At 47.0% G+C, this 23,935-nt stretch overlaps 1 protein-coding gene across 1 annotated transcript in view; it reads left to right on the top strand.

Moving 5' to 3' along the window:
• Positions 1 to 3,873: 3,873 nt before the first annotated feature.
• The window catches only part of LOC144752791 (vasoactive intestinal polypeptide receptor-like), a gene marked incomplete at its 5' end in the record, with an annotated part of 603,698 nt that continues 583,636 nt past the window's right edge, over positions 3,874 to 23,935 (top strand). Inside the window, one exon of the mRNA XM_078640644.1 lies at positions 3,874 to 3,973. Coding sequence (XP_078496770.1) covers positions 3,874 to 3,973 — 100 coding nt within the window. The remainder of the gene's footprint in view (positions 3,974 to 23,935) is intronic.

Here is a 23,935-nt window from a genome sequence, read left to right as displayed (position 1 = left end):
CACAGGCCCAATACTTACATTTTTGGATTTACCCCACCCCTTACCAGCCACATGTGGCGGTGGAGGCGGACATGGTCTCTCCGCTCCCTCTCAATGTGGCACTCTATTATACAAAGCGCCGAGGCCTACACAAGATGTAAACACGGCGGACATGCTTCGCTGGTCCTGGAGGGAGTTGCTGAAGCGATCCTCCATTCCCCTGTTGTATGCACCCGCGATGCCTCTCAAGCGTAACCCCATGATCCCTTGCTTGGAGTCCAATAGTGGTGATGTTTCCCTGGCTGGCACCGTCCTGCGCACGTTTTTGGACATATACCCAGACGGCAGGTTCCTGGAGATGCCCCCGGCGACACTGGAGAGCCCCGTGACATTCACTGATAAATTCACATACCACAAGCTCAGGGCTGCGTGTAGGGCGCTGGGGGGCGGTTTTCCGGAGGAGTCACCGCAATTAGTTGCACTGTAGACCATACTCGCTAGGGCGTCCCGCAAAAAGCTTGTGACCAGGCTCTACAACTCAATGCAGGAACAATCCCCCTTGATGGTACCCAGATCGCAGCAATTGTAGGGAGATGACCTTGGGGAGCCGCTAACGGATGAACAATGGGCATTCTGTTGTGGGCAGCTGTTGGCATTATCCCCTAACTGTAAACTCAGGCTGGTGCACTTCAAGTTCCTGCACAGATACTACCGCACTCCCACTTCCCTTCATCGCATGGGCCTCAGAGAGGATGATAGATGCTGGAAATGTGGGGCGGCAGGGGCTTCCTTCTTACATGTAGCTTGGCAATGCCCAGCGCTCTCTGAGTATTGGATCGAAATTTTCGGAGCAATAAACCAAAATCTTGGGAGGGATGACGCCCCGTCGCCACTGCTGGGCATCCTTGGCTGGGTTGCGGGCACAGCGCCTGCGCACCGTAAGCTTCATGCGCTCCTACTGCTATACGCAAAGAGGCGAGTGGCTGTCACATGGGGGCGTAGGTCCAGACCGAGACTGAAAGACTGGTTGTTTGATGTGACATATGGCCATGCTCAGCTGGGGTCCTATTGGGAGTTGATGCCTGCTGCTGCACGTCCGAGGGACATTTGGGAACCTTTCCTGCAATGGTCACGCAGCGGACAGTCTCCACCTGTGACATCTCCTGCCAACCCGGTTGGGCACACATGACTTGCTAGGTGATTGTCCTGCCTGTTCTGCCCTGTCTGCCTGTCCCACCCATGAACACTGTAGCGTAAATGACCGCCGAATACGCTGGCGATGGCTGCCTAGCCTCCGAGGTTTGATTTGCAAACTATATCTGGGCCTCCGCCCACATTGTCATCACTGCTGGGGGTACTATATGCTTGCCATCCCGACCATGCATTGGAATAATGATGCATTTATTTGCTTTTATACACGCATTCTTATGGAAATGTTTTCTTGACGTCTGCCCTGATGTACACCTATGTTACCGTTGGAAATGTTCAACAAAATGAAAAATGGTATCTCCTTTAATGTTTTATCGATAGAAAGCACTGTAAAATTTGTTTATGCTCGACTGCACATTATTTGTGTTTTTCAAGATGTAACTGCTGCTTTCTCACTCTGATTGCATTCAATAAAAACATTTTTTTTTAAAGTCCGTCATAGTGCAGGCTCAAATAGAAGAAAAAAGACTGAAGATGGAATGTGTCAGTTTCATGAAAACTCTACATCACAAATACCAACACTCCCTGCACCTGTCAGAATTCTGGCCATATGGCTTGCCGTTAACGCAGCTCTGTGTACAGAACCCAGAGACAGTGGAGCTTTCTGTCAGTGAGAAGCACTTGGAGAACAATCTGTGTATGCTGGAGCCATACTGTGTATATCCGCTTATGTCAAGCCTAGGTGAGGAAGCTGGGCTCACCTAATTATAGAGGGCACTCTCAGTGGCGGCTGCTCCTGATGCGACATGGTAAGGTGGTGGAGGGGTGGAACATAAATACAAATATACAAAGATATATTTAATTTAATAAATTATGACTTACCTCATGCAGCGTCCGCTCCACCTTGCTCCTCTCCTGATCCTGGACTGGTGCACACAGCGCAGGTTCCCAGAGCATTTAATTTTCATTTTTGCGGCTGCTGGGTAGCAACAGTGGGGCAGCGCCCTTCCGCCATACTGCCCAGAAAATGCATGAAAAGGAGTTCTGTATAAAGTGTCAGCAGGATAGTGTAGTTGCTAGTAAAACACTAACACTGCCTGTGTGTGTAACATGAACGTCTTTTGGTTTCAGGCAGTGCTTAATTTGTGAAAGAAAATGTGATGGTGCCCGAAGCTCTGCTCTGAAGCCTTCGTCCGGTGCAATTAAACTTTGGTGCGTGGAATACCAAGGCTGATCGTCTTTAATCCACAACTAGACACTCCCTGACCCTTTTTCTTCCTCTTGCAAACTCTTGCTTTCTCCTTTTGTGACAACTTTGCTGTCTTGATCTTTCTCCATCTTTCCGATTTGTGCTCCTAAATATAATAACTAGTGCATGTAAAGAAGGGCCGGTCCCTCAAAATAAGTGCCCGTGCACCCCACCGGCATCCATCGGCTCAAATTGAGCACTGGTTTCAGGTGCATCCAAAATGTAAACTGGAATTAAACAAAACCCTAGCGCAATTGCCATGTCTGGGTAGCATGTCTAAACAAGCAATGGCAAAGACAGTGGGTCTTGTCTTGAGACCTATTGGCTTCCCAATGATTATTGCAACACTGAAAAGTAACGCAGCTGCTGTTCAGCATGGCTAAAAATAAGCAGGTATTGGTAAGCCATTATTTTCCAAAGTGCTGATGCTGTGCAGCATGGCTGGTATTAAGAACGTAAAAAAAATATATTTTTTACCTTCAGGCATGCAGCATAGCAGCTATGCTGCTAAACAACATGGCTAAAAAGACATCGACAAAGTCAGTAGATCTTACAAAGGAGAGACATTTTGGCTTTGCCTATGCTTGTTTTTCTCGGCTTTGTCTCTCTCATCACTCCACAACCTCCAGACTGCATTTCTTACTCTGTCCTGCAGCCTAAGAATAAATATCAAATTTGAACCCATCCATACACATCGGGCTTTACAAAGCTTCATCTTCGATCTCCTGTTTTTTACTCTTACACCTTCAAGAAAAATATGCATATCCTTGGTTAATTTGCATTTTACTCGTGGCGATGGTCTTTAATGTATGTTAAGTGATTTGGAAAAATGCTCTATAAAAAAACGCGCATAAATGCAATAATTATCTTCTGGTCTCACTTAGCAACCAAATTCTCCAAGGCCCGACTATTCTACTTTTTCCGCTCTCTACATGCACCATTTAGGAGGGTGCAATCAACGGATGATTTTAAGGTAACAAATGCTGTACGCTCTTCCGTCTCTCAGAGCACCCTCCACCTCCATCTACCACCTCACAAGCAAGTCTTAGGAACGTATGCCTAGCCATTGCAGAGATGTAACTTTATTTTTTCATTAGATATATGTGGTCACAGTATTAAGGTGACTCACGAGGCATAGTTTTTTCTGTGACACGTGCAGGGTTTATTTGTAAAAGAAAAGATGTTGAGCCCAAAGGTACGCCTATAAGTCCATAACTGGCGCTATCGAAGGTCGAGGTGCCAAACTCCAAGGATGCATAGTATTGATGCTCATTTCTTTTGGGACTCTGGGATACTGCTGACCAGGACTGGTAATCTCCACATAGCTCTCCCGCCGCCGCACTTTGCCTCTTGCTGCCGCCGAGCGGACAACACTACCTTTACCAGGGGCACTAGCGGCAGAAGCCGCCCACGATACTTCCCGCGCACGGAGGTGCTGTAAAAACGCGCCCTGCTCCCGCGTCGCGGGATCGTGCGCGGGACGCGCCGGGTGAAGCCCGGGCAAAGGGCGGGCCGTCCACGGCCGTCAAAGGCCAGAGGAGGCCGGGCTGGGCCCTCCCCCTGACATCTATGAGGCGGGCACGGCGTCCTCTTCAAGTAAGACAATCTGCTATAACTGCCATTCATATTTGCTTCCCCTGGTCTCTATCCCGCTGAATTATTGACTACGTAATCATTACAACATAGGCATTGTTGGTCAGAGCCTACAGTCTATATTTGTTTCCCCAAATTGCATGAACCATGAACACTATGGGAAAATCTCCACTAATAAAAACGACTAATAAAGGAACCCTGGATCATTTTGTGATTAGAGCGCTCCCAGACGTTGACAGGGAGGACTCTCTTGCTGAGCGACGGGCTGACAGACGCCGCTCCGTTGATGATATAAAGAATATGCGTACATTATTGCCATCTATTCTTCCTACAACTCCGGCCCAGGATGGGATTATTATATCTCCTGTAGCCTGTGAATCTTCAAGAAATGACAGTATTCCACTGCTTCTTCAGGATAGGCCTACCTTAATTGACTCTATTACTGATACAATCAGTCAACTAAGCGTTATTATCTCATGGCCACAACGTAATGTGTCTCCCCTCCCTCAGTCTCAACCCCACCCGACCCCATTAGCATCTGGGGCGGATATTTTTCAAGTAGAGCCTAACATTTCCAAAATCAATTTCGTCCCTCGTACAGGTCCCCCTCCCACAAAAAGAAGGAGGAAGTGTGGTAGTACTACACGCAGAAAAGCGAGCAGGCTAACTCAAACGTCTAAGCCTGATCCCAAAAATAGTCCTGTCCCACAATTTCTTCCCCCTAAGGCATACCCTAATTCCGACATCCTGGGGCCCATCGAGCATACACTAAGATCCCTTATCCACCCAGTAATAGAGAGACTTAAACAAATAACTGTTCAGTTAGGATCCCTACAACAAGTGGTTAGGGAGAATATTGTAGCAGATAAAGCTCAACCAGGTACTGCTTCACCAATGTCACCTTCGGTAATGACAGCTCCAACTCCAGCATCTGCTACTGGTAAAAAAATGGCACTTCCATCTTCGTCATCTGCTCTGTCAAAACCTGCTCCTGTGGCAAAACCTGGTGTTACAAATAGCAATCTTACCCTACCCCCTATTAAGATCAGAGCAAAGACCATCAATCCATCCACCCTAAATTCTGTGCAAACTAAAACGCCACAAGCACCACAGATAGTACCTGTTCTTTGGGTAAACAACACACAGAGGGCGGGGAATGTTCCTAAGCATCAACCTATGTCTGCCCAAGGCACACGGCCAAAATATGTTGAATCAAGTAAGTCTAGGATTAGGCCTGTAGATCTCCCCCCAGAAGCAGTTCCCTACGTGGTCGTCCTGACTGGCGTTCCACCTTTAAGGAAGGCAAAACGGAAACATATTTCCAACTGAAAAACAAAGTCCTGTATTGGCTCCGTCAAAATCGTCCACTCCCTCCGTCTCTGAACGGTAAAATTACCCATCTCAGACGTCTAGGCTGGCTGGGCTGTCGTAAAAAAGATCTACCGGGAGACATTATCATTGTAAATTTCTCAGACACTAGGGCTGTGAATTACATTTTAACTGATTTCCAGGAAAGTGGACTAGGGGGCATTACAACACGCAAATTGACTTTTTTCTACCCAAGATCAGTAGTAGAATTCATCCCAAATTTGGGATTACAAACTAGTTATCCAACCAAGCGCTCTAGGTTTAGCCAGAACTACTGTGCTTTTAGCAGTAATGGCTACAATGCCTATAACCCATCTTATTGGTTTGAACCCTTGGAAACGCCTAATAGATTTAACCTTCTATCAGGCCTGGATGCTAACGATCGACTGGTTCATTCACCAAAGCTCCCCGTCTCCTTGTCCCCCACGTTCCCGGAATGTATCAATGTAGTAAACCAAGAACCCCAACCTCCTTCCCCAAGCAGGGCTGTGGAGGAGATCCATCTGTGTGAGCAGGAGACCTCCCCCTCCCACCCCCTTCTGCTTGCGGCAATTCCAGGCAAGGCCCAATATAGGGCCCTGACTAAACCACCAGCTGTAGATTTTACAACTGCGGGGGGTTCGGTAAGACCTGATCTATCCCTAAACCTGATATTCTGGAACGTAAATGGCTTGCGCACTAAGGTTGCCCTTCCACCTTGGCTCTTCACCATAAAGTCTTATAATATCTTATGCCTGCAAGAAACGTGGTTAACTGTTCCCATTCACTTGCAAGGTTACAAAACCTTTAATACTCCTGCACAACCCTCCTCATGTGGTAGAGCGAAAGGTGGTTTGGCGTTATACGTCTCAAATGATTTACAAATCACCAATATTAAATTAACCAATAGCAACCCTTATTTTCAGATTCTTAAGATAACACCAAATAAAACACTCTTCTTTTTTATAGTGAATTTTTATAACAACCTTTCTCCAAAGGATACACTCCCAGTTCTGGAACATATTTTTTCTCTTCTAATGGAAGAGCGGCTTAAAAACCCCACCTCTACTATAAGTATTGTTTGGGGAGGGGATTTTAATCTAAATCTTTGTGAGAATGGGAACGCAACTAATTGTGGTATTGTGGATGAGCTGGGCCTTAGCCTAACACATTTCCCACATACAAAACTAGGGAATTTTCCCACTGAAATAATGATGAACTTAGATATGGGCTTCGCAAACGAGTTAGTATCCCCTCCTGTGCCTTTTACCCCGACATTTAATGGCAGGGGTCTGTCAACCTTAATTGATTACATCTTGGTGTCGCAAGCTACAAAAGATCAGCTATTTAGCTTTAGAACAGTCACCAATGCCAGTAGTGACCATTTTCCCAACACTTTTACTATCAACATCCCGAACATGTCTGTACCATGTACCAAGCAAACACTCTTGTCTCAGGAGTCATTAAGGGTAAATAAATGGAATGGGTACGCATTAAAATGGGACAAAGTGGATCCCGAAAAGGTTACTTCTGCAGTACTGAAACGCACTCTTCCATCTGTCGAAGTGTGCCTAAGCCCATATTCGGATCCCGCCCAGGTATTGATTGGTTTTTCTGCCATTACAACTGAAATTAAAAAAGAGTTGTTTCATAAAATCAAGGGCCCTAATCAAATAAAAAAGGGATGGTTTAACCGTGCAACAAGGACTGCTTACCTCTTACTAAAGAAAGCCCTGACTAGCACCGTTAGGGATAAAGGGGAAGTAGCTAGGTTAAGAAAACTTTACAAGCAAGAACTTAAATTCTGTAAAATGGATGTCAAGAAAGAACTATGGGGTAAGCTTCAGTGTAGCTGTTCCCTTAAGGATTCAGCCACCTTTTGGCAAATAGTAAGAACACCTTTTTTGACCGATCAGCAATCAACTCCCCGTCTAGAGGTTGCAGTGGGCGAAGCCGCTTTGGTTGACCATTTCTCAGAGATTTTTGGCACCCTGGAGGACCCCACAACACAGCTTCCACTACTTACGCAGGAGTTGCCGGCTCCCCAAAACGGTCAAAGTAGGACTGTTTCTTCCAACCTTAATTTTGATCTTGAAGAGGTACTAAATGCACTACAAGCCTCTAAGTGTGGCAAAGCCCCAGGCCCCGATGGGGTCCCCGTGGACTTATTTAAAAATAACCTAGAACTATGGTCCCCCATCCTTACAAAGGTCATCGAAGCAGCCACTAAAATAGGCCCACCTAAGTCGTGGACAACGTCTATTCTGCTTCAGATTTTTTTAAAAAGGTGACCGAAATAACCCTGCCTGTTATCGTCCAATTTCCCTCCTGGAATCCACAGGCAAGGTTATGGGTCGGCTCCTTCTTAAAAGACTTCAAGACTGGGCCAAATGTAATCAAGTGATTTCAGACCTGCAGTACGGATTCCGAGAGGGTCTGGGGACAGTGGAGCAGGCCTTAAACCTGTCCTTGTTGATAGGTAAATATGTTGGGGCAAAAAAGGGGAGGCTGCATTTAGCATTCGTAGATCTTTCAGCGGCGTTTGATTGCGTCTCCCACAGCAAACTCTGGAAACTCCTCCTGTCCATGGGGGTAGACCCTCCTTTGGTATATTTTATCCAAAATCTTTACACGGGGGCCACTGCTAAAGTACGGTATGGTACGGGGGGCGAACTGACAACATCGTTCTCAGTAGACAAGGGTGTCAGACAAGGGTGCGTACTGGCACCCTTCCTTTTTAATCTCTACACGAATGGACTGGAGGTTGCGATGCTTGAAGGAAGCAAGGACCTGCCCATGATAGACCGCCGTTCAATACCCGCACTGCTCTATGCAGACGATGCGGTCCTCATGGCCAGGACTCCTTGGCAACTCCAACACCTTCTTGATAGATACAGTACTTTTATGGCAAGCCTAGACTTAAAGGTAAACACAAAGAAAACATTTATCATGCATTTGGGGAAACGCCTTAAACATCCTGGCGGTGCACAGATCAACAATATTACCCTGGAAAGCACAAACTCATACCCTTATCTAGGTATCCAGATAGATAACACCTCCACCTGGCAACCAGCAATTTTAGCCAGAAAAATGGGTTTCCTTAGAGCTACATCTGCCTTGGTTACATTTACCCAGAAACTGGGTCAGCGCCCCTCGCGGGAACTCATCCAGATATATAGGGCTAAATGCTGCCCCGTGGCAATGTATGGGGCAGGGGTATGGGGGCACGTAAACTCGGAATCCATCCAAAAAGTAGAAAACGGCTTCCTGCGGTATCTTTTGGCAGCCCCAAAAAGTTCACCAACTTTCGGTTGCCATATGGAGTTGGGTGAGGACTATATTTCCCATCTCATTTCTGTCCAACCAATCCTCTTATGGCACCGTCTTTGGCAAACTTTAGAATGTAAACTGACACGCCTCCTTATTTCTGACTGTCTTTCCTTAGAAAAGTGGAAAAATATCCCATGGCTACTCTATGTTCATAACTTTCTCAGAGACATAAATATGGAAACAGCCTTTCTATTACCTGAGACCATAACTGAAGTTTCACGTAAAAAGTTGAAAAATGTGTGTCTATCTCATCTCCGTGAGCTTCACTCTGCATCTGAGATTTTAAAACCCACAAATCTACATCTACTCTCGGTGCAAGTCTCACATGGGATTCAGCCATACTTACTAACTAGTGTCAATGTTTATGATAAATATCTTCTGACGCGATTTCGGTTCCATACCTTTCATCAACAGCTAACGTTTCCGAAGATAAAAGACTGGTCTAGCACCTTGTCTACCTGCCCATGTGATGGGCACTCAGAGCAATCGTTACTACACATAGTCTTCTTTTGTCCATACTATGAATTTCCGCGTAAGCGGTGGATCATTCCTCTGGTGAAACTTATGGGCGTGCGACATTGTCGACCGGCCCTCCTTGCCCTACAATGCTTGGACATTGAGTATAACATCGTCCCAATAGCCCGATTTTTAAAACTGTGTGTTAAATACCGTGCAAACTATGACTCTGTGTAAAATGACAGATTGTGTCTTGGGTTTGTAACAGAAACTAATGGACTTATAAGATTGTTGCTGTTTCTGTTATATTGTGTACTAAATATTTTAATGATCTTAAACAATGTATTTTTTATTTGTATACTTTTATGGATTCAAAACTGTATCCAAATAAAGTTTTAATTGATTGATTGATTTCATCTTATGCCTCTTTACTCCACCGCCATACACTCCCTAACTCTGTATCTAACTCTTGCAGGTTCTTTTTCATCCCAGCTTTCTCCCTTCATTGCAGTTTTCCAGCCTTTCAATTCCCCCTTTGTTCCCCCACGGGCTCAAATTAAGCACTGGACACACAGAACTCCCTTGAAATGGGTACAAAGGCAGTTCACATACAGATTGTAGTATCCTGTGGGACACGTTCTAGTGTTCAGGAGATGGATGTTACACACTTTACACCCACCCCTCACAGGTGTCACTGATCAGGTGTCCCTGCTAACAAAGGGGGCAGGGTGCTCGTGCCCTGGACCAGTTCCAGTGCCATAATCACTTTGTGTGTGTGCGTTATTTCCCTAAGTATGTGGGCCTAGCGCCCACTACTTTACATTGGCGACAAGAGTGTCCAGCCCAGGGTGTATGCAGGCTGCTGCCTTACAGTTCCTGGTGAGGTGGAGTGTAGTCCGAGTTTTCGGCACCTACTGCCAGCACGCCTAAAGGAGGTCAGGGCAGAAAGATGACCGTGGTGTAGCGTTCTAGTGTTGAACACCACGTGACCGCCTGAGGCATGCTGGGAGCGTCAGCGAGCATTTTGTAGGGGATTGGTGACATCAATGAGGGAGTATCGGGAAAACAATATAGCACTCACGCAGACACAGTCATGGGCTAGTCGGACCGGAAGTCCAGAGCGACCCCGGCCCATTTATTTATAGCCTTCTGGCCACACCTGGCCAGAAGGTGATACAATTGTGTACGTGCTTCCGGCCTCCGCCAGGACCTGGGGGAAAACCACTAGAGCGCTACATTCCTTCCCAAGTTAGACTTTTAAACAAATAAAAACAAAATACTTAGCACGCAAAGTCTGCTAGTCTCTGGCTCGGCCTGGGGATAGGCCTAAGGTTATATTGCCGCCGTCCTCTCATCGGTGCACACTCTGGGCTGGCTCTCTGAGGTGTTCTTGGTGACAATGGTGCCGTAGCAGGAGAGGGTGTTGATGAATCGGAGTGATGGAATTCTGCTGATTCACTCACAGCGCTGCACCCCGCTGGTGGTTCACCAGGTTGCTCTGTACAGGTAGGTGTGAATGGTATTCGTTTAAACCACTAGACGTTCCTCGTCACTTCTTCTTCATCGCGCTGCGCTGTTATGGCAGTGCCTCTGATTGATCGAATTGTCCATGGTACGGTTTCATATGGGGTTCGGAATTTCCCACCTGGCCTTCTCTCTCGAATGAGTACCGAGTCTCCTGGAATCAGTGTTCGGTTTTGGGCTCTCCTCCTCCTGCTTGCCCTGTTGTTGGTCTTTGCCCGACGGGCTTGAGTGCCTTCTGGGAGGTATGGGTCGGGCATCCAATTCTCCGCCATAGGGAGCAGATCACGCCTTGGACCCGACAGCATGAGCGACCAGGGGGATCTCTGAGTCGTACTGTGGGGTGTGCTCCTGTACTCTCGGAGGATATGTAGGAGTGCTTCTTCAGGGTTCGTCCCTTCTACTGTAGCTATTCTCAGGATTTTGTTAATAGGTCTCATGAACTGCTCTACCTCGCCGTTGGCCTGGGGCCATTGTGGTGTGATACGATGATGTCTCACCCCTAGCCCTTGCAGGAATTCCTTGAATTTGCTTCCTTGAAAAGGAGGACCATTATCCGTTTTTAAGTCGGTGTGGAATTCCGAACATGGCGAAAGCCTTGCTCAAAATGGGTTGTACATTAGTAAAGCTAGTGGATTGTGCCAGTTCCACTATGGGATATTTCGTGTAACTCTCCAGCAAAACTACGGTCACTCTCCCATCCGGGAAGCTACCAAAGTCCAGACTGACCTACGACCATGACGATGGTGCGGGGTCTTCAGTGATGATTGGGGCTGGAACTTCTGCGACGCTGGTTAGTTGACACGCTCGGCAGTTCTGTACCACCGCATCGACACTGCTCTCAAGATTGGGAAACAACACCTTTTCGCGCATCCTGGCCTTCATTCTTCGAGTGCCCTGGTGTCCTTCATGGGCTAGCATCGTAGCTTGGTCCTGCAGTGCAAGAGGAATTACAACGCGAGGTCCTCTTAGGATGAGCCCATTTCCTGCGATGCTCAGCTCGTTGTGTACTTTGCAGAGTTGACCCAAACGCAGCCGGTCGGCTTCATTCCATCCTTGGACATTCCGTAGGAAACCTTCACAGGATCCTGTCCGTATCGCATTCATGACTCTTCTCAGGACGACATCACCATCATACTGTGCCACGATTGTCTCTGCGGATATGTCTTGGGGGCAAGCCCACTGCGATACTACGTTCACAAACTCTTCCGTTTGCCTGTCTTGTTCTACCTCAAGTGCTGTGTCTATAGCTGGGTGTCGAGATAGGAAGTCCGCGGGATACTTTGCTCTGGGTCTGTACACCAAGTCAATTTGGTATTATTGTATTTGAATGGCCCATCGCTCAATTTGCGGTGGTGGATGAGGGGCCGTGCCTTTAAACAAAGGTATTAGCGGCTGGTGATCTGTCACCATTCGAAATGGGTGTCCCGTTATGTAGAGGTGAAAGTGGTTACAGGCCCATTTCACAGCCAGGGCCTCCCTTTCGATTTGAGAATATCGCGCCTCAGTCGCAGTGAGCGCTTTGCTCGCTAATGCTAGTGGTGCCCACACCCCTGGTTCGGTCTCCTGTGTGAGTAGGGCCCCCAGTCCGACAGGGCTGGCATCCACTAATATTTCAGTGTGCCTTGAGGTGTCGAAATAGGCCATGGTGTTCCCGTCTAGCAGAGCGGTCGACTTTGGTGAATGCTTCTTCTTCAGAGTCCGTCGATTTCCATGGATTCTCCTTTTTCATCACATTCCGTAGGGGCTCCGCGATGGTGGCTAAGTTTGGGATGAATCTGGCACAGTACTGGGCCATGCCCAAGAAGCTTCTCACTTCAGATGCTGTCGTCCGGGCAGGGGCATGTTTGATTGCCTGGGACTTTCTGGGGTCCACTTGAACTCCGTCCGCGTTGAACACGTATCCAAAGAATTCCATTGACTTTTGGAAAAATTTACATTTGTCCTTGTGCAATGTTACTCCGTGTTCGGCCAACCTTTTAAGTGTGGACTTCAGTCGTCGATGATGTTCTTCGCTGGTTTTGGAGTGTATTAATATATCATGGCTGACGTTTAGCACTCCTTGTAGACCTGTGAGTATTTCCTTTATAGTATTTTGGAATATTTCGGCCGCTGAGGATATTCCGAAGTTTAGCCTCTTGTACCTCCGGAGGCCTAAATGAGTCGAGAATGTTGTTATGTATCTGCTTTCTTCGGCAAGCCTCAGTTGGTGATATCCGGCATTCAGATCTAGTTTCGAGAACCACTGGGCTCCGTTCAAATCCGTTAGTATGTCATCAACTGTAGGTGTGATGTGTCTCTCCCTCTTTATCGCTCTGTTGGGCATTCGCATCTCTATGCAGATCCTTATCTTCCCTGGCTGCCGGAGTTTTTCTGCTATCACCATGGGTGACACCCACGGTCTCGGCCTGTCACCTTTTCAATAACCACTTGCTTCTCTAGTTGTGCTAGCTCTTGTTCGACTGCAGCTCTTAAGTGGAACGGGATCCTCCGGTGTTTCAGTGCAATAGGTTGGACGGCCTTGTCAATGTGCAGTTTTACGGGCTGTCGTTTGATTGTCCCTAGCCCTTCAAACAGCGATGGGAACATTTGTAGGATATCTTCAGGCTGGAGTACTTTAACGGCGTATGCCAAACGCAATGAGGTTGAGATCTTCTGCGGTGTGGTTCCCGACCAGCAGGTCGGCTTCTTTGTCGACGACGTGAAACATCCCGGTCTTCCGCTTTGACCTGTACTAGCATTTTACCTTGTAGAGGAAGTGGCGTTTGGCTGCCGTACGTCAGGATTCGGATCTTGGACGGCACTAGTTTCAGTTTAGGGTTAAGGTTCTTGTACTGCTGTATGCCCATCACAATCACTGTGGCGCCAGTATCTATTACTCCAGTGACCGACGAGCCATCGATCTGGATTTGGCACTTCGGTTGGGGTCTCCGTCTCCTCTTCAAGTCTTTCATGAAGGATACGAAGTAGCATTCGTCATCCTCTTCTGTGGATGAGTCGTCCAGGCGGGTGTGTTGTTGGTGTCGGGTCATCGTCGGGTATGACGGTTGAGCCTCATCGAGGGCTAGCTGTCTGATTGCTCCAGTGATTGTCTTTCTTCCGGATGGGTTCCTTCCACGGAACCCTCCTCGGCACACACTTGCAAAGTGGTTTGGCACTCCGCACTTGGAACAGGTCTTCCCTCGCGCCGGGCAGCCATCTTGGTTGTGTTCTTACTGTCCGCAATAGCCACATGGCTGTCGTCGCCGCGTTCTGGTCGGCCAACTTCCTCAACCACGCCTACCTGGAGTGCGAACGGCGTCCACCCTTTCCATTTTTATATTGGTCCCAGCGTCTGCTTGAGGATTTAGGGGGGCCTCCATCGCTGTGGATCAGGCGTCTGATAGCTCATGCGACCGTGCGAGGATTAGTATTTTATCCAACGTGGTGCATGGTTGACGCAGTATCAGCGTCCTCAATGTTTTGTTCCTGCACTGTTGAATGAGCTGCGCGGTGACTTCTTTTGTTTGGTCATCCTCTGTACATGTGCTCGCCAACGCTCTCAGACGTGCATGGAATGCATCCATCGTCTCTCCTTATCTTTTCCTTGACTGACGGAATTTAAAACGTTCATAATGTGGGTTGAGTTGTGGATCAAAGTGCGCATTTATCGCTCTCACGGCAGCGTCATAGTCATTAGCAGCCCCAGTATTTGGAAGATGAGCAAACAGCTTCTAAATCTCAGTCCCTCCAAAATGCAGCAGCAGCGATCTTTTGACCTCATTGTCTTTCTCTTGGGTGGCTACATAGTAATTGTTTAGTTGTCCAACCCACACTGCCCACCTCGGTGCTGCCGTTGCAGGATCGATCAGCTCGCTAAATTGCGGCAGTGCTTGGATTTGCGAGTGCGCTGATGGTAACATTGGTGGCCCAGCAGCTTGCACTGGGAGTGCTGCTTGTTGTTGACTCCTGCCGCGGCATTTGGCGGGTTCGACATTGTGGGGTGCTCGTTATCTGAGTATGCTCTTCGTGCCCCTTGGTGCCTGATGCTTTGGCACACGATAGTTCTGTGATTTTTCTCTTGGGTTTGCCAGTGCTTGTTCTATCACTTCACTGTTATTTTTGCCAGTGCTTGTTTCTTGTGGGTTATGGCTCGTTTATCTCTGGGAGTGCCCCTGGGCTGTCATGCCCACGCTCTTTTGATCGGGAGCGCACGGGTTTATCTCTTCTTCTCCTCCCATCGGGTCTCTCGCGCGTTCACTCGCGCTGGGCCTCTCTCTCTCTGACGGGCCTTGCTGCTTCTGCGCATGCGCGCCTTTTTCAGCGGCAGTCGGGCCTCCCAGCAAGCAAGCTTGTTTCCTTGCGCTCGCGTCTCTCTGCCGTTTGCTGCGCCGGTGTCCCCACGCAGCTCCTGACTCAGGCTGCTCACCGGTGTAGTTGATGACGTCGCCACTCACTCCACCTTGCACGGTGCTCACAGTGTCGGACGCCTCGCCTCACGCCGATCTTCTACCTGTCGCGATGCCTCGCCAAACCCTCAGGTATTGTCACGCTGATTTCTCCGGGGCATTCACAGACATCCCACCCTCGTCGCCAGTGTAGGGGATTGGTGACATCAATGAGGGAGTATCGGGAAAACAATATAGCACTCACACAGACACAGTCGTGGGCTAGTCGGACCGGAAGTCCCGAGCGACCCCGGCCCATTTATTTATAGCCTTCTGGCCACGCCTGGCCAGAAGGTGATACAATTGTGCACGTGCTTCCGGTCTCAGCCAGGACCTGGGGGAAAACCACTAGAGCGCTACACATTTCGCACGGAGGGCTCTACGTGCGGGAGAGACCCCGGTGCTCTCCCTCAAAAGTATAATAAAACACTTACAGGCTCAAAGTAAGTGCAGTGTCTCTTTTCCTGGCACTTTATACTCTACAAAGACGAAACCACTACTTCAACATGAGGGTAACCCAGCCCTTGAGGAATCCCTGCTGCAACCTCAGTCGTAAATAGAGACTGGTCAGCTTTCTATGCCACAGAGCAGCCCCACAGTTGAGACGTCAGCGGATCAGCCTGTGGCTGCATCACGTGAGCAACATGGCCCCTGCAATGAGCTGAGCTTATTAGGCCAGACAAACACAGCACAAATTTACTCTAAGAGCACCAAGTTAGAATGGGGTGAGCCTGACTATTCGAAAGCACACAGAAATGATGAGCTGATCATCTGCCAGAGCAATCACAGCCCACAGAGCATCACCCCATGCTGGGTGACACGTATAGGCCCTCAAAGTGCTCCCTACCTTCTGAGGCATAAGTCAGCCGACCCCTCTGATGCCATCTGTTTTGATACAAAGAGGCGGGCGGCCCCCCTTCAGATGAGGGAAGCTGTTTCCCGTGCACATAGGAGGATCCGAATGCCATTAAAGCTTTGCTGCCACCCAAGGAGGTAGTTGCCAGCTGCCTGCCATCACGTTGCGGGGAAGAGTAGTGCACAGAGACCTGCCACATTCAAAGAGGCTCTGCACTTGCCTCCACAGCCAGCGAGAGCCACCGAAGGCCCCAGAACCTCGCCTTTCCTGCTGAAGCACAGGCATCGGGAGCAGGGTCAACTGCTGTACTTGCTCCCGACTCGAGCAACCGGGAACTGAGACCATATGGGCTGTATTCTTTCCCCCACACAGGCTTCCCAGTAGCACAGAAGCCTAGCAACAGCATCGACAGCAAAGGTCAAGGCCCACAGTCGGAGAAAAAACTGCCTGGGCCTGTGAAAGTTGGTACAGCGCCACTGAGTTGCCATTTAATGTTAGTGCACCAGCAATACAATGGGCTCTTTCCAAAGAAACGGCCCCCTGGGGAAGTGGTGTGCTTTGTGACACACCAGCTGTCCTTGGCCCAGAAAGAGTAAACCAGTGAGACTGCCCTGCCGGACAGCCTGCATGTGAGACTGCTAGGTGACAGAGGGGTTAGCACCTGAAGAAAAGCGCCTGCAGTGCCCAGTGCTGCAAGGATTCTCAATCCCTTACCTGCCAGGAGTACTGCAAATGCCAAGACTGCAAGCCCTAAGCAGCTACAGCCAATAGACAGGTGGAAGAGAGCACAGCATGCCCCCTGTGGATTGCGTAGTGGGCTGAAGGGGACAGAATAAGCGACTCCTGAGAGAGTGCCAAATAGCCCAAACCTGCCCCAGCCAAGAGAAGTGTCAAGTTGCCAAGTAAAGTCCAGCAAAGGTAATGGGAACAAAGGCAGCCAAGCACCAAGCATGTCCCACTAAAGGTGCAAGGAGACATTGCTGTGCGCAAACCCCATTGGCTCTTTGATGCCACTGCAAGCAAAGAGATAGCACCACATGCCCCTGGTGGTGAACTGCACCACCGCAAGAAAGAAGAGCAGGCATGCCAAGTGACAGAAGAGGGCGACATGAAGAAGGACCAAGAGCGTGGAGTCCGAGGTGCACGACGCATGCATCCAGAAGCTTGACAGCATGGGCAAACACCCAAAAGAGAGAGAACTCTCCACAAAGAAGAAGCAATGGTGGAGGCAGCTAGGAGGGTCTCTACATCTCCACTGCAGCAGCAATGCCTTGCAGTGAGCCAAAGTCAGCACAGTGTCTTTCCTCACACTGCCTCAAGACGGAGTCACCAGTGGCCCAAGACAGGCAAGAGGAGAGTTGCACACTCCCCGTGGCAAGCTTCTACTGAAAGATGTGTTCCAAATACATGCAATATGTGACCGGACACCCCATCACACTGCAAGCAACTAGCACGTCACACGACGTGACCGACCCCACCAAGCATGCCTGAACAGCGGAAGGAGTGAGCGCCACAATGGAGCGGGCTTGAAGCACAAGCACGATGCCCTCAAGTGAAGAAGCTAACCTGCCACCCTGGCAGAGGAGCAACGCATAAATCCTTGAGGAGGAGATGGGGCTCACAAGAGGTCTGCAAGGAGAAAACGCGTGTCCTATCGAAGGACAGACCTGTGACAGATCCGCTGCAAAGAAAAGGCACAGATCCTAAGAACCGGATGTGACCAGTGAGATATCCATGTGGTGCAAACATGAAACGTGGCATGAGTGAGGAACCTGGTCCGAAGTAAGGAAGAGTGTGGCAGGACGCCACATCATGAAGGAAGAGAAGAGCAGCCTTGTGGAAAGAACCTCAAGGAGACTGCTGTGAGACGGGAACCCAGGCAGGAGAGGGAAGTCCGAAGCTGCTCTGCCAGTGGACACTGGGAAGAGTCATCGCCTTCAAGGGAGGCCCTCATCCACCAAGGTCATCCTCAGTCTTTGCAGGCTTGCCGTTCACCGGAGCCTGAGCGCTTTCAAGAAGATCACAGAAATTGACTCCTATCTGAACTGTGTTAAAAGTCTCCAACACTGTGAAACCAGGCTGGTCCGAACTACATCGCCAATGTGAACTTCAACCTTACCGTGCAATCCAGATATCCCACACTGCCCAGTAGATGACCTAAAGAGACTCAGTGGTGCTGTGTTTTGTTGTGTGTTTTTCTCACAGGACAGACTTTAGTTTGGTTTCGTTTCCAATAAAGTTTGGGAGGGATGCAGTGTCCTGTGGGACATTATCTAGTGTTCAGGAGATGGATGTTTTATACAGTACACACACCCATCACAGGCAATGTCACACACCTCCATTGCCATTTTGTCTTGCTCCTGGTCTACTGATTCGGATGCCAGCTTTTGTTTGCTACCAGCTGATTTGACCATTCTAGGTTAGTCTTGCCCACATTGTCCACATGTGCAGAAATGTTGTAGGTTCACATAGAACGGGGCAGTGGGTCTGAAACTCTTCAGTTACCAGTTCAGAGTTTCATGCTCCAAACTCCTTCAGATGAATTGAATTGTTAAAATAGACAGTAATCTTTAAAACAATTGACCTTTTTCAAATCGTTAAACACTTACTGTAATCTTATAATGAAGGAGTGTAGTGATTTATCAATTACTACCCCATTTATAAATGGTGGTATTCCTCAAATGAGATTACATCGGGGTGTATTCAATATATGTTTTCTTGTAAAATACAATTTCAAACTTAATGAGCTAATTAGAGAATAACTTAGTGAAATTATTTATAGTTGAACCATTGTGGCTAAAAGCTACAATGATGCCCAAAATGGTATCATCCTACCTGGGTCTGAATGTCGTTTATGAAATCAAGGGCCATTTTTACTAGGAAATGTTGCAGCGTGGTGTTGCAAGCCATCTTGCTGTGCTGAGCTGCCTCATTACGAAAGTTCAGGAATGCATTGCATTTACAGTAATACAACGCATCCCTGTGCTTTCCTCTGTGCTGTCGCACAATTGGCTGCCTTGCACCAATGCAGGCACCCTTGCACCATGGTACAAGGGTGACTGTGTTGCATGGATGATTGCTTTTGTGCAGGAAGGGACACCTTCCTGCACAAATAACAATCACTGATGGTGTTTTCCGCCTTCTATGTGTGCTGTAGAATGCAGCACACATAGACAGAACAGAAAAACAAGGATAAATAAAGGTATTGCTCCTCGTTCTAAGTGTGGGAATGCATCAGATTCCATGAGTGTTGCCAGGAAACACCCACACCTACACCCACGGAACTCCATTTTTATGCAGAGTAATAAGTGAAAGGGGAGTCATATTTACAAGGCCATCCAAAGCTGTGCAGTGTGGCTTTACATGGCTTTGTAAATATGGCCTGGCACACTGTGCCTCCCTAGCGGCGTAAACGTGCCGCAGCGGCACTCTAAATATGCCCCCAAGTGAAGAAGAAATGGGGTGGTCGGTTGTAGTCATTGTGATGAAGTCTTACCAGTGGAACCATAGATTCCTCATTTCAAGGACATCGGAGATGCAGAAAGCACAATAGCACTGTAATTTCCTTATACTTTCTGGGTCTTTGTGATTTTCATGAATCTAAGAGAACAAGAGTGGAGAGGTTGTTATTTGCTATCATTGTCAGGGAGTCATACCAGATGAAATATACATTCTCATTTTAGGGGCATCAGAGGTACTGAAAGCAGAAGTAATAGCTTAAGATCTTCATATTTCCTGGATCTATATTTTTTTTCTGAATTCAGGAGAACAAGAGCAGGAGAGCGGGGTTGCAATCATTGTTAGGAGCCATACCAGCTGAATCATAAATTCTTCATTGCAGGGGCACCATTGTCTGGGAGCGGTGATTCTAAAGTCAACACCTAGCAAAGTAACATGGTAAATTAAATGCCAGTATTTTTCAGAGGATAAATGAGGAAAAGAGACAACTGTTAGCAGGAACAAAGAAAAAGACAAAAGACCAGCAAGAGCAAGGTTTGATCAACGTAAGGGATGTATTGGTATATAATCAGAGGTCATAGTAGTGATTTTACTAAACCCTTTTATGTCATTTCACTATTTACATAAAGAACTTAGAATGTCTGTGGGGATTTGACTACAAATGTTCTATTGTGGAGAGTTGTCCTGATACTGCCAAGGATTGTGGTTGACAGCAATAATGCTCTTTACAAGGCTCATGATCTACAGAGTCTAATTGAGGGCAATCACTAGAATTTTGCAGATCAGTGACTAATACCACAACCCAGAACCCACAACAGCATGCTGATTTCTTCTCCCAAAGAGTAAACTGATAAGCCGTATTAGCAGAACATGGTGGATGCAACAACTTTGAGGTGAAACTTACAGGCCATGCACAGCATTCAAGAAACAGGCTCACTTTACATTTTGGCACTCTAGGGGGTTCCCAACGGATTTTGGGGGTCCCAAGGTCTGCAATGAAGTCAGTGAGCACAGGTTGGTGACATTGGGCACATGCCAAGTGCGAGATGTATCCAAGCTTGCATGCCTAGCAGTAAGTGTGAAGCTGAGTGTCAGTGTTGTGACGTTGGCAGCAGGACTGTAGAATTGTGTGTTATGGTTGAGAAGACAGATGCAGGTAGCATCTGTTCATACAGTGCAAGCCAATGTCCTGTGACAGGTTTCCAGGCAACACCTTTAATATACAGGAAAGCGAGTGATTGAGGAGTATGTTATTACCAGGCAACGCACGTTTTCATTTCCACTCCCTGCTTTTCGATTTTGTGGCTCAATTATATCTTTGAGTGCAGGTGTCAGGGCTAGGGTGGCTTGCGGTCTAGGGCCCGCCCCACTCTGCACTCGGATGATGCCCCTGTGTGGCAAAATGCATCAGTCGTCCTTGGGAGGGCGTTGGTGGCTGCAATGTGTTAAACCTGCTTGTACACCTGCTCTAAGATGTTGTTAAGCTGTACTTGTAAGTTGTTATTCTTTGATACACTGTTTGCTGTTATTCCGCCTAATGCGTGAGATTCTGCACTTTGAAAGCGTCCGCCTAATGCGTGAGCTTTCACTGACTGGTCGCATGCGTGAGCATTCGTTTGGGCGTTGTCACGTAAACTTACGCGACCGCGCCCAATCTTCTGTGCTCACTATTCTGGTTATTTCGAGGAGGTAGCAGTGTTTTTTCCTTGCTCCGGTTTTGGTTTGCAGATCCTGGAATTTAGGGAAGAGGAATTCATCGGAGGCTTTCGGTGCAGGTTCCGGAGGGCGTGGCAGCTTCCAGCTTCCTTCGTTTTGGCAGCTTTCTGACCAGAAGTGTCCTTCGCGTGTCCAGATAGAGTTTGGACCTTCAGAGAAAGTAGAGTAGGTCGTACTCTACAGGTAGGGGGGAGAACTCGGTGTTCTTTGCGCAAATTATTTTAAGGTTAATTTTTGATGTTTAAAGAGACAAATTAATCTAATCACAACTTGATTCCTTGATTGCACAAAGACCTAATCTCCTCATACGCTGTTCTGCACATTAAGATATTCTTCATTGCTGGCAATGACTATCTATGTTAAAGTGGCGCGCAATGCTAAAAGTGGCGCGCAAAGAAAATGTTAATCACTGAATATTTTGGCGCAATTCTGTATTGAGTATTTGTGATAAGAGATTTTCTGGAGTGAATGTAAACATAACTTTGTGATGTTTTGAGGTAAAGACTCATAGAGTATTCAGTTCAAACCTTTGGTAAAGGAGTCTATTTACTGAAGGGAGTTTCTATTTCTTTGAAAGAAAGAATCAGTCGCTATTCACAACAACTAGGAATAAAACAAAGATAAGTGAATAAGAGTTTGGGTAATGATTTTGAATTACAGTTAACCTCTTGGAATCTTTGAATCATATGTTAAGAGGCTTGTGTTTAGGAAATCCCAGATGGGTTCTAAACATTAATAGCCAAGCATTAACCTCAGAAGTATTTGTTATTTAACTTTTCCTTTTCAGATCTCCTTCCCTGCTGTTCCCTTCCTAATTCCCTTTTCCCCTCGCTTGATCACTCCAAGATTCTGTGTAATTATTACATTCGGAATTGGAGGTATCGAGAGGTGGGTCCTTATTACTTCACGACAGACCCCGAGGAAGACCTCGTCTGACAGAATAGTGAGCCCACGAATTATTTTCCTCCCGGTCTGATCGTGAAGTCATAATGACTACCATCAATGATTTAATGTCGGCCATTGTGCGTATGCAAGCAGACTTAAAAGAAACCATGAATGTAACCACTTTATTAGCTGCTAAAGTAGACAATATTCAACTGCAGAATACTCTTCTTCCAGAAGATGTTCAAGACACTGGTGCTGGTAGGGCAGCTACGAACATAGCAGTTACTGTTCCTCCCCAGATCCCTCTAGCAGCTCCCGAACGTTTTTCTGGGGATTCTTCCATGGTGCAAATCTTTTTGACTCAAATAGAACTGCATTTTGCTTGTAGACCAGCTGCGTTTCCAACCCCTCAGTCCAGAATAGCGTTTTTAATTTCTTATTTAACTGGAGATGCAGCAAACTGGGCAGTTCCTTTGGTTAGACAAGATGATACCTTGTTATATAATTGGAAACGCTTTGTAGAGGAATTTGAAAAAGTCTTTGATCGACATACAGTGACTTTATCTGCAGATCGAGAACTACTTCAGTTAAAACAAGGAAACAGGGATCTTGTTACTTATTTGTCACATTTTAACAGATTAATCGCTGAAACTTCTTGGCCAGAGGAAAAGAGAGCGGCTCTTTTCTATCAAGGGTTAAAAGATGATCTAAAAGATGTTTTGGCGCAAATTGACCCGCAACCAACAGTTTGTTCTGAATTGATTAATCTAACCCTACGTTTAGATCATAGACTCTCTGAACGAAGATCAGATAAGAAAAGAATTGATAAACCTACTTGGAGAACTGAAACTAAATCCAGATCCCAATTCGCACATTCCGAATCAAGTTCTGAGCCAATGGAAATTGGGACTCTAAGGCAACCATTATCAAAAGAAGAAAAAGACAATAGGCGCAAAAATGGACAATGCCTTTATTGTGGTCGCAAAGGTCATTTTGTGAAGGATTGTTTGACGAAACCAAAAGGCAAGTTCCCAAATGCCAGTAAGACAGCAGCATTAGAAAAAACTGATCAAAAGTCGGAAAACTAACTTGCCCAAGATGTTTTAAGGGAGATCTCTTGGGAACCATTGCCTTCCCTTCAGTGAATTCATGTGTGTCCAACTACAAAGCACATTTCAGATTAGCTGTCCAAATTCGGTTAATTCGTGAAACGTGCCAAATGGAGGTTTTAGTTGATTCTGGAGCAACAGGTAATTTTGTGGATTTAGAAACTGCTCAACGCTTACGTATAATCTGTGAGCAAAAGGAAACTCCAGAGATTGTTCAAGCAGTAGATGGGAAAATACTAGCTGGAGGTCCAGTAACCATGCAAACTACTAAAGTGACTATGTACTGTGAAGATGTTAAGCAACAATTGCATAAGGAAGAGATTCAGTTTGATGTTATCCAAGCACCTCAATATGGCTTTATCCTCGGGATGCCTTGGCTTTGTTTACACAATCCGTTTATCGATTGGCAGAAGAGAGAACTGAATTTCCTGTCTGATTATTGCCATTCTACTTGTCTAAAAACTTCTAAACCAAACGTAAGTCAATTAGCCACTGCTGAAGAGAAAGAGACAGTCTTACCTAAAATTTATAAGGAATACGCAGAGGTTTTTAGTGAAGTAAAAGCAGCCCTCCTTCCACCTCATCGTAGCTACGACTGTCAAATTGATCTCGTGCCAGGTTCTAGTGTCCCAAATTGTCGAATATATGCCTTGTCTGAAAAAGAGAATCAACATTTAAGAGAGTATCTAGACCAATACTTAGAAAATGGCTTCATCCGCCCTTCCAAGTCCCCGGCAGCATCTCCGTTATTCTTCATTCCAAAGGCAAATGGGGAATTAAGAACTTGCATTGACTATAGGGCTCTGAATAAAATCACAGTCAAGAATAAATATCCTTTGCCACTCATTCCTGTTCTGTT

Source organism: Lissotriton helveticus, chromosome 5_1 (assembly GCF_964261635.1).
Source record: "Lissotriton helveticus chromosome 5_1, aLisHel1.1, whole genome shotgun sequence".
NCBI lineage: Eukaryota > Metazoa > Chordata > Amphibia > Caudata > Salamandridae > Lissotriton > Lissotriton helveticus.
Note: the sequence above shows the minus strand (reverse complement) of the source record. Positions and strands in the feature narration are given on the sequence as shown.